At 47.4% G+C, this 11309-nt stretch overlaps 1 protein-coding gene across 1 annotated transcript; it reads right to left on the bottom strand.

Moving 5' to 3' along the window:
• Positions 1-8214: 8214 nt before the first annotated feature.
• On the bottom strand, positions 8215-10608 carry GRIFIN (galectin-related inter-fiber protein). Its single transcript, XM_034065785.1, has 4 exons — positions 10597-10608; positions 9095-9174; positions 8852-9014; positions 8215-8379 (listed from the first exon to the last, which is right to left on the bottom strand). Exons 1-4 carry the CDS (start codon positions 10606-10608, stop codon positions 8215-8217), a joined length of 420 nt encoding a protein of 139 aa, XP_033921676.1.
• Between the last annotated feature and the right edge of the window lie 701 nt (positions 10609-11309).

Raw genomic sequence — 11309 nt, 5'->3', positions numbered from 1 at the left:
CTGCTGCAGCACAAGCTGGGTGTCACACAGCTGCAGTGACAACTGCCTGTCCCAGGCCCAAGATGGGTGCTAGTTCTGGAAACCCTGAGGCTTTTCCAGCTTATGCTGATGACCAGGTGCACCTTGAGAGTGTGAAGGTGGAAGAGCTCCTCCACTTGTGCATCTACTTACAGCAGTTCTTGTGCTTTCCCCACTTAGACTCTTCTCCCTGGTGAGTACAAGGGGACAGTGCTCAGACTCCCTGCTGTTGCACAGCCTCCAGTGGAGCTGCATCTTTGACCCTGTGTGGTGGCTGGCACCCAACTGAAGGGCACTTTGCTTTCTTAGCTTTTTTCTTCTCCATATCCTGGCATGCCTGATGTGTCTCAGCTGCCATGGCTTGACTTAAAGGCCTATTCTGAGGACTTAGCTTCTTTCCCCCATCTCATGCTTGCCCATCAGATAGGTGCTGGCTGGACTGCCCTGGATAAACCCCACCTTCATCATCTTACCTCTTCTGCCTCTCTCACTTCTGATTGATGACATGGAGATGGGAGGACCATGGGGTAAGGGAAGCTCCCCAAGCCCCTGCATCTGCTCCTCTGCTGTGTAAGCTCTTTCCCCTCCTAGGGACCCAGCAGCCACTGCAACCTTTGAGGGTCTGTATGAGCATTTCTAATGCTTAGTATAAACAGGAGAAATACTGAAATCTGTCTCTCTGGATTTTACCATCAGGAAAGGGTAACAGCATCACCATTTACTAACTTTTATTGGACAAAACAGGTGTCCATCCTTCTTAGCAACAAAATCCCTGTATCCTGGGTGCCATCGGTTTGAGGGACCTCTGAGCCAGCTTTGCCGCTCCCTCTGCTGGTGGCTGCTCCGTTCCCATGCCATTGCCGCTCGGATACTGCTGTTTCTGGGTGCACACAAGTTATTTCTGGCACCACAGTCCAGGTCCTCGTCATAGCTCTGGCGTGGCATTTGCTGATGTCAGTGCATTGATGGAGCTGTGAATCCAGGAGGAGATAAGAGGACAACGCTGTACACAGCCAAAGACAATACACAGAAGATGCCAAGTGCACTTCAGATGCTTTGACAATAAAATAACAAACAAAAAACATCTGGGCATTGATGTTTGTTGTTCCTTATTACTTTCCTGAGAGTGAAAAGTCTTTCTTCTGCCACTCTTCTTCCCCCTCAATCAAAGGGTGAAACATTTAAACTATTTCAAGTGTCCTTTGGAGAATTTTAAATGGAGAATGTATGCATTTTAATGCCTGAGAATATTCACTGATGCCTGTTTTCATAAACAGATATGTGCAAAATTCCTTATTTTCTCTCCTTTTTATTGGAAACCTCTTAGATTGAGCATGCCAGAAATGCGGCTGAAATAAAAGGATGGTTTGGGACAGAAGAATTTGTCTGCTATGATGTTCATTTGCTCAAAGACAGTGAAACACCATTTTGGCATTAGTGTGATTGAAATATGTCTTTCAGATACCTTTACTTTTGGTTTGTGCAGTAGTGCAGGCAAGCAGCAGGGTGGGGAGTGCAGGTCTGAACGTGCTTCTACAGGGTCCCTGCTTAAAACCAGGACCATGCCAAGTGAACTGGACCCTGCCTGGTTAAAAGGAGAGTGACTAAATGGAGATGTACTGCATAACAAAGTGGATTTTCAAAGGAGAAATCGGTACTATGTGTCACTAATTCATTGCATGAGTTTAGAGGCAAGGCTTTGAAGTGATGCTGAGCACCAAGTCAAGAAGTTTAAAGAAACCAGGACTTAGCAGGGATGGCAGCTGACACACAAAGTGTCTGTCTAATAGCCCTTCCTTTTCTCCTGTGAGCTGTGATCCAGGATCAGCTGAAGCAATGGTGGGATTTCCTCCATGTCTATCTTTATGTGGCAGGCTCACCCTCTGGATTAATGTTGGCACCATCAACCCGCAGAAGAAATAATTAGAACCAGACTGAAAGCAAAGCCCAGATCGAGTTGATTTGGTAATTGAGGAAATCTGGTGGTTTTACCAGGTCTGTGGGGCTCCTTTTCATCCTGTTATAACTCTAGTGGTCTAAGCAGTTTGTTACTGATGTTATTGAGAAGAGAGGCATATAAAACAAGGGGCTGCTAAGGCAGTTGGTCCTCTATCCTAGCTACGTGCTGCCAGGTTTGCATACCAATATTGCTTCCCTGGTGCTCTCTACCCAGGTGCAACAGGCTAATAAAGGGCTTTCTAGATGAGAAAGCTTCCTAGTTGCATCAGCTGATTGCCATCTGGGGGAAGTCTCTGACAAGGGCTTTAAATTTGCCACTGTTTGCCTTTTCCCAGCTGCAGAGGCTTGCAGATGGGAAGCACAAGGAGGCAGGAAGGAAAGGCTCTGAGAAAAGCACTCTCAGGGCCCCTGTCTGCCTCCACCAGGGAGGAGATAAAGACTGGAGGGAATACAATAGGAGGGAGTCTGTTTCTCTGAGCAAGATTATTTACTCTAACCCTAGGTGATGCTTTGTGGGTAGCTGTCACAAAACAGATGTGCCTGGGATCAGGTTGTAATAGGAATTAGAACATGAGCGCATTTGCAACAAGGGCTTGGTGGTTAAGTGTTACGTGTTTTTTAATAAGCTTTCTTATGTTTTATACTCCTGACCAGGAAATCTTTGGGATTTCTGCTCTGTGGATTCAACAAGGAATCAGCTGGGAGTCAGGGGGAGAAGTGATGCTGCGTCTGAATGCTCTCCAGCAGGCTGCTTAATGTTCTGACAGGTAAGGAAAACAAACTGTGAGCTGCCCTTTATTTTGGGTACCCTTTTAGAAGGGATCTCCACAACCAGAGCTGTAGAGCATCGGGCAGGTAGAGGCCTTGAGAGGTTGCTAAACTCAGGATCAGTAGCAAGCTTTTTCTCTCTAGTGATAACGCCTCACCTCTCTGTGCAGTCATTCATCTGGAAAGACTTGGTCAATTTACTGGAAGTACAATCACTGTCCTCTCCACTGACCATGTCTGTCTTTGTTTCCAGTGTGTGCTCACAGCACAGAGCAGCTATAGGAAATGAAAGCTGACAGTAGATGGAGTTCAGCACAAAGGCAGAGGTTAGAAGGTAAACCAGCTGCATCCCAGGTTTACTCCTGATGCTTGAAACCAGCAAGTTTTTTTGTGCAATGATTCACACAAATGTTACTAAGCCTTTCTTTGGGCAGCTTGGGTATTAAGGAAGGGACGTTGGTGGCTCTTTGGTTGTTTGGGCTGGAACATGAAACAAGCTAGGAAAATGCTCTTTAGGAGCTGAGACAACAGTGATGCTACCTATGGATAGATGGAAAACCCCTTGGGGCTGAGCTGCCCAGCAGCTCTGCTGCCTCATTGAAGACAAGGGGCTGGCTGGTCTGTGTGACCTGGGCTGTGCTGCAGCCTGGTAGCTCATTAAAGCTTAGGGTAACATCATGGGAAGTCCCACCCGAACCTACCTATGGCTGTATAGCCATGCCAGGAGCTGTATGATGAGAGCACCAGGCTGGAGGCAAGAGCACCCTGTTGCTTCCTTTTTCTGCTCTGCTGCTTTCCTGCATGTGCCTTGGTTTCCTCACCTGCACAAGGGTGTTAAGATAATTCCTTCTCTCTATAGTTTACTTGGACCAGTATGGTTTTAAAGTGCTTTATAAGACCCAGACAGCTTACAATGGTGTGATGGTGCAGAGAAAGCATCCTGACCTCCATAGGCTGTGTCTTGTGCTCTGGTAAAGTCAAAGATTTGGCTAGCTGTGTTTATAGATCTTGAAAGAATGACATGATAGATTGCATCTAGTTTTGGTAGGAGGGTCTTGAACAGAGTGTGGAACTGGAGGGTGGGTAAACTTGGGCATCGGGCTAATTTCTGTCACTCTTTCCTTGGGTGATACACAATAGCACAGCTGCCAAAGTGATACCATCAGCTTCCAATTAGTCAACCTCTACAGCAGATCCTTTCTTTCATAAAATAATCCTTCACCAGCCTGCATTTAATATCTGCAGCTGGTACCTGCTACCATGCATGTAAGATTAGGAATGGGAGGAGTACTTCTGTGTATGAGCTGGCTTTGGATGGAGATGCTGTGAGTTAAAATGGCTTTATAAAGCTCTCTTTAAATGCAATAAAAGAAACACCTCTCTGCTTGCCAGCAGAGACTCCTTTCCATTCCAATCAGGGGCTGCCTGGTGCCTCAGAAATGCCTCTTCCCAGCCAGAACTGAGGCTTACTCCTCCTTTCTTATTGTGTGGTGTTAATTTATTTCTGTCATACTCTTCAGAGAAAGGCTGAACATTTGCCCTTCGTGTTCCTCAGTCCTGCCAGTGAACACCTGTGGCTCCTGAGCATTACAGAGTTTGACAGCCTGTGTTCTTGAATAAGCAGCCTCTTGCATAAGGGTTCAGATGTGCAAAGAAGAAAGTCATTGCTGATAAGGTCTGCACTTTCAACAGCTATTTCTGTGGCAAGGTGCTGGGAAAGCAGAAGCCGTAGGGGATGTGGGAAATCAGAGATGACACAGTCATTGGTCCATGATCACTGAGCTGCACCACAGTACAGTTGCTCAGGATCAGTGGGGAGGTGAAGATCTCTGCTGCAGCTCAGCTGTTATCCATCACTTAAATGGGAGGAGAAAGGGAATTGTTAGTTAAATGGTTAATAGCTGCCTTCTTCCTGCCTTTCGTTCACCAGAGCTGCCCTCTAGCTGGATGTAAGTAGCTACAACTCCAGCACTGAAGTCTGATGAAAGAAAGTGAGGATGAGTCAGATGCAACTTGCACATTTCCCCCTTTTTTGTGCTTTCCTAGAAGTCTTCCCCACTGGCAACAAATCCTTTTACTTTTTCCCACCGTCCTCCCTATCTCAGTGTCTGATGTTCAGCTGTCCCTTGCTAAGGCTCACAGATGCAGTGTCACTCAGTCCAATGTCTCCAGGCTGCTGCCCTGCTGATGTGATTGTCACTGATGTGAGAGCTGTTTGCCTACCAGCCTGTGAGTGAACTGCTGGTGCTTGCTGCTGGGGTATGTGATGACTGCCCACGGTGTCAGTGGCACCAAGGAGAACTCTGCTCATGCATCAATAGAGGCTCCTCTGGACATCTGCAGCACTGACACTGCCAGAGGGGACCTTGGCCCTTGAAGTCTTTGCATAATGGATGGCAAGCACGATTTTTCCACGCCTTGATCTAGGGACAAGCCAGAGTGTTTCACTGACCTCTGCAGATCCAGCCCAAATGGGGAGAATCAGTGGGAAAGGGGAAGAACCCATGTGGGGGGGACTCCCCCACTGCTGAGGGACATCTCTATCAGGTGTTCCTCTCTGGTCTGTGTAAGCTTTAATGGCAGCAGCTGCTGCTTTATAAGCAGATCCTGCCTAGGATGGTCCTATCCTATGGAAATTGCACTCTCTGGAAGTGTTTCAGCCTGGTTCTTGTCCTGTGTTTGGTCACAGCAAAAATACCAAGCTTAGCCTTTAGGCTGGGCAGTAAATGCTGGAGCTGCACCCCCAGCTGCCTCTGTTCCTTCCCCTTCAAAAGGTCTCCTACTCTTCAGAAGTCACCCTTGGGCAGAAGCTTGTCTCCATCCATTCCCTCCCCAGCTTCAAACCCAGGGTCATAAATGGGAAGACTGGTTAAAATTTGGAAGAAGGATTTATTTGTTCCCTTTGATTGCCTCAATAGCAGCCTCTGTGCATGCCTAATGTGCCAACCCCCTTCCTGAGAGTGTAATTGACCATCATAGTTGTGGGGTTTCATTCTCCTCTGGTGTTTCTCCTTAAGGGGCAGATGAGGATCACAGTCCTGGAGAGCATCTCTCATTCTCCTTAAAACTGTGCCAACGAGCTATATATAAACAGCCAACACTGGAGTTTTCCTCCCAGAGATGCTCCGTAGCTCCCTAGACCTCTCTTGCTCTGATGACCCCTTCACCCTTGGGAGTGTTTTGGCTGGAGGAGGCAGCAGATACAATCCTGAAGCTAACAGCAGTGCTGTGGATGTGTTGGGGGAGATTGGTCTCTCTTGGTGCAGATGGTTATGGAGTGAGATCAGCTGCTGACAGAAGCTCAGGGGAACATTTCAGGAATCAACACATAATCTCTGCCATTGCCTCATTTTTTGTGTCCACTTCTGGAGGACAATGGAATCATACTGTGTGTCTGCAGCAGTGGCTACACATGGACTTTGCAGCCATATAAGTACAAAGTATCACCCTTATAAATGATTTAATCACTTTTCTTCCATGAGAACTGACCCATCAACCCCTGAAGAACAGAAAGAACGTTTTTCTCTCAAATGCTGTTAAGCATTATCAGATGTATGACACAGAGATCCCAATGGGCCTGCTTGGTCTGTTTGTGCCTGTTACACTGAAGGGATGTCCATAAGAGTGAAGTAATTGAACCCCTGAGTTACATCACAACAACCAGAATCTGAGCCAACCCTCTTGTCCCTGTTCTGATGGATTTATTCCAGACCAGAGGAAGTCTCACCATCCCCAACCTTCCTGACTTGCAACCAGTACTGTGGCCATCTCCAAACAGTGTTTTCTGTTCTGTTTGGAGGAGGGAGGTACCATTTGGGACCATTTTGTGTTCCTGGTGCATTCTTTGCCACGAGGACAGGATGGTTTCAAGTTAGGATTCTTTATAGTCTGGAAAAACATTATAAACTTTTAAGCAGACTCATAAATATCGTCTCTGTGGCATCATGTGTTGTGGTTGGCTATGCAGTCACCTCTTCCTCATAAGTCCTTGAAACTATAAATAGAGGGAAGAGTTGGGAATGGCCAATTTGAGCATTGAGAAAAGGCTGAACGATGCTGTGACTTCCAGAGGGCTCACCCAAAGGCAAGGATGGATCAGGGCTGACTTCTTACCAAGTGATTTCTCTTTGATAGAAAGAACTGGCAAGGCAGGATCATCTTTGCCTTTTGCATCAGGAATGTGGTCTGCTTTATGTCTGAGGGACAAAGGAGTGATTTGGGGGCAGCTGTAATTGCATTTTTGGAGTGAGCTGCTGGTCAGATTTTAACACTGTGACATTATACTTCTTGTGATGCGTGTAATTAAAACTAAGTAAAAATAACATCTTTAAGCCTGCTGTGGCCAAGCCAAGGAGTCAGGGATGGGTTGAGCTCCAAGGAAGAGGGTGGAAAAGAGAAAAGGGTGCAAGGGACAAGTGGATTGTTTTGAAAGCCAAAAGGACAAAAGAAAACAAGAAGGCAGAGCAAAGAAAAGCCAGAGGCTATCCGCAGGGATAGTGGCACTTTTGTTCATTCCAAACTTATCGTAATTTCTAGACCCTGATTTACTTTTATTTGGAGTCCAGCTGCATTTTTGGTGCATGATGAAGGGACTGTGTGCTTTTAAGTGTCTATTTCAGCTTGTACTGTTTTCTGACCCTTTTCATTGGGTCTGTTTAAGCTTTTACCCTTTTCTCAGGGTCCATTTAAGAAGCCTGGAGTCAGCAGGACTCAGGCTGAGCAAACATCCCTCAACTGGTGAAAGTAACCTCTGGAAATACCTTGCAAGTTGGATCTTAACACCCTGATCTCCCTACAAGGGACATTTGTGTTGTGCTAGCCCATAAAGCAAAAAGGCAGTGTTTTCCCAGCACCAAAACCAAGCAGCTCTCAGACTGTGTCCTGCCCAGTCACCAGCCCTTGCTCATGCCAGGTGCCTGGAGCTTTGCAGGGAATGAATAACCGGATTGATCTGCCCAATGAGGGATGTCTCAGCAGGGATTTCCACCTTTTATTTTATTGGTAAATATTGGTAGCATTTTTACCCAGCTCCTGGAAACAAATGGGCTTTTCCATTCCTCACATCTGCACTTCTTTCACCATGTAGCAAGCTGAGGATTAGTGCTAACTCACACCTGCAACTTCTAGGGTAGCACTCCAGGTGTCCAGGCTACTACTCAAGGCAGATGTCTATGTGCTGTGGTGATCTGTTAGGCTGTCCAAGAGTAAAGACCTACAGAGCCCATTGTGTACTCTGAGTCATGAAGGCAGAGGTCTTTGATGACCTGGGCTACAGTTAGCAACATGGTTTGATGCTGTCTTCGTGACATGCGATGGGAATGACCATTGCTTCCACTATAAGAACACACATGTAGCTATCTCCCTGGCTAATGATGGTATGTGTTGGGTGGAGAAAGGGAGGAAATGGTCACTTGACTAGATCAAGAGCTTAAGGAGGAATGGTCTGCGAGGCTGTCCCAAATCCAGTCTCTAGTAAAAGCCTCGTTTGGTTATTTCCACTGAAGAAATGGCAATATCATTGAGAATCTGCAGCTTGGTGATGGATGAAAGCCGCTTCTGCCGATGCTTGTACTGCAAGATTTTGTTTTCATCAATGAAAATGTGGAAATAGTCCTGGTCAGAGTAGATTTCAACCTGAAAGAGAGATTGTGTTAGGTCCACCCTGTAGACACATGTCCTCACTGGACCTTGCTGCCATCATTTCTGTGGGTGCCTGGATATGGGTGTGTGCATCTGCAACCCTGTAGAACCCTGCCAGAGCTGACATACACTCTGTTCACCCCCGTTTTGGGAAAAGAGAGAGAATAACTGTGTTCTTTGCTTCATGATAACAGAAACTGGTGATAAAACAAAGCCTAAATTGAAAACAAATGGAGCATCCAAGAATTACTGCTGGAGCTCTGCATTCCTGTGCCAGAGTTGGGTGTAAATCAGCAGCATATCAGGGTACAACAGAAATACTAACAGGAGACAGAGCCAGAAAGGGGATGCTACTTGGTATAGTGCTGCAGGAAAAGCAGGGCTAGATCTGTGAGGAGGACCCCAATACTGGCTGGGTCATTCCTGTCCCATCACTGAGGACTTCTATGGGGTGACAGGGGGTTACCTGGAACGACTCCTTTGCTTTGAAGGGGAAGGTGTTATTAACCTCTTCCTTCCCCCAGTGGTTGGCAAGGAAGGAGTTGCAGACAATCCTGGAGCTGGAGAAGCGAGGATTGAAGTGGAGAGCGATTTGGTCTCCAGGATCACAGAGCAAGTTGATTTCAAACCTGAGACAGGGAGAGAAAGAGGAGATGGAGCGATGCTGCTGGCTCTTGTGAGCTGGGATTGCTGCAAGCAGTGTCCTTACATGCTCGTGCTGGAACTGGTCTCACCCTTGACCACGACGCTCCAGCCAGGACACATCCCCTCTGGGTACAGGGCCTCGAACTGCCAACAAGGAGGTGATGGTGAAGCATGGTAAGGTGGGAGAGGTACACAGCCCCATTTATTCCTTGTACTCCATCTTTCTCATCCTGTCATTGTTTTCTCCTTTTTCCCCGTTTCCATTCAGGCACTCTCTGCCCCTGCCTTTTTCTCACTTCTATACAATCTCAGGGGCTCTAAATTGATAAGAAATGAAGCTGCTCCAACATCCAGGGCATGAAGTGGGATTTGCTGTCCCTGAGGTCTTTTGTGAAGAGCTGGGTGGGATCAGGGAGCAAATATTGAAGAGGAACCTGGATGCCTTCATTGTCAGCAGGACACAAAGACACTGCTCCTCTGCCCACCGGAGCAATACAAAATCTGAAGCAGAAAACTTTGTGATGCTTCAAAGCAGGGAGCAAAAGACAAGGAATGGGTGTAACGTGGCATCCAGCCTGTCCTCATCAAGCATTGCATGGGGGGGCTCTTCCCATGAGCTCCTGCCTGATCCCCCATTCCACCGACTGCTCCCTTCTCCAAGTTTAAACTGGCACAAAATGACCTGGAAAATGTTAATTTTTAAAAAAATAATACATAGTTTTATTAAATAACTCATTTTAATAAGAAGTGCTTGGTCATTTCACCCTGCTTTTTTTAGCATTGTAATGATCCTGCATTTCTGATCATCCTTCTTTCCCAAACCTACTGCTTGCACTGCAAAGATCTTTCCAGCCTTGGTACCTCCACGACCTTTCCCTTCCTGTTTCTTTATCTGCCACTATGCCTCATTTTCCAATGCATTTTCAGGATATGCATGTTTTTAAGCGACAGCTGAGACACGACCATGGCCAACCTCATGCCCTTGTGCCTGGCTACTTCTTGGAGGGCAGCTTTGAGAGCCTGCACGTAGTTGTTTAAAGACTCTGACCACATCAGTGGTCACGCCTGTGAAACACAGAGAGCTGATGGAGCTGATGTTCCTTTTTTGAGCCAGTGGTGATGGCAGCACCCAGGTTTACCTTGCCTTCATTCTTGGCTTGTCATCATTGCGACAAGCCCAGCAAAAGGCACACCATGAACACAGCAAACAGCAGTTCCCTCTTTGCTGCTGGCTGTCCCAGCAGGGATGGATGGTAAAGCATTGGTTGTATTTCAGTCTCAGCTCAAACCCTCCCAGCCAGAAGTGTTGCAGCATTGCCCCAGACCAGCCCCAGTATAACCAATATGAAACATCTGTCTTATTGCCCTTTATTGAGAGCCATGAAGAGCACAGTTTGGCAATAGTCTGGACCAGACAGAAATAGAGCAGCACCACAAGTAGCATCCCCACGTCTTTTGGGATTTGTACCTTTCTTGCTCTTATCTGTGCCACTTTCCTTCACCTACTGTTTGACCCCATGTCCTCAGACAGACCAGGCTGTGCCAGATCCTGTCCCCAGTGCTTACCCTCAATGCCATCCTCTTGTCTGTCCTTGTCCTGCAGACCCACTTTGGGTGCATGGCTGGAGGGGTCTATATAGAGGCCACCAGCCTGGAGCCCACATGTGTGGGGATTAGCATCAACAGGAGCTGAGATCTTGCCTTCAGAGTGGGCTGGCACATGGGGAGCAGTAAATCCTGCTGCCTGCCCAGTGGGGTCAGCCTGCTCATGCGTGCAGGGCTAATCCAGCCCTGCTGCTGCCTGCACAAAGGCAGCGGTGATCAGGCAATCCTCAGCTGTGAGTGATGGAGCTGGCATGCAGCAATGATGGACAGACAGGCATTCAAACCGTGGTCTGTCTGTAATGCATGAAGGAAGGACAGATGGGGGCTCCCAAAGCTCAAGAGATACTGGGAGTCCCATCCACTGCAAGGTCCAGAGAGAGGGGATATGGCTCCGAAGGGGCTCAGCTTCACCCTGACCATCAGAGGTTCCTTTTTCTCCCTGTTTTCTTTCTATTCACACTCTGTGGGTCACAGCCTGGTCTGAAACAAGCTGATGCCAGCTCTGTCAGAGCTGCTTTTCCACCTCGCAGCACCCTGGTGTTGGTAGGACTTGGGATGCTGCTATGCTGAGCTCAGCACGCCCCAGCTCTGCGCTTCCTTTACCCGCTGGGGACAATACAGGGATTTGGAAGCCTTTGTCCAATATTTCCTGTCATGGAAAAGCACCAAGAAAT

Source organism: Melopsittacus undulatus, chromosome 8, assembly GCF_012275295.1.
Source record: "Melopsittacus undulatus isolate bMelUnd1 chromosome 8, bMelUnd1.mat.Z, whole genome shotgun sequence".
In the NCBI taxonomy this organism is placed as follows: domain Eukaryota; kingdom Metazoa; phylum Chordata; class Aves; order Psittaciformes; family Psittaculidae; genus Melopsittacus; species Melopsittacus undulatus.
Note: the sequence above shows the minus strand (reverse complement) of the source record. Positions and strands in the feature narration are given on the sequence as shown.

Bases quoted from the DNA above. Each gene is read 5' to 3' on its own strand.
- GRIFIN (XM_034065785.1), bottom strand. The intron at 9,015-9,094 runs GTAAGGACACTG...TCCCTGTCTCAG, and splicing joins ACCAGTTCCAGCACGAGCAT to GTTTGAAATCAACTTGCTCT. The intron at 8,380-8,851 runs GTAACCCCCTGT...TCTCTCTTTCAG, and splicing joins AAGCAAAGGAGTCGTTCCAG to GTTGAAATCTACTCTGACCA.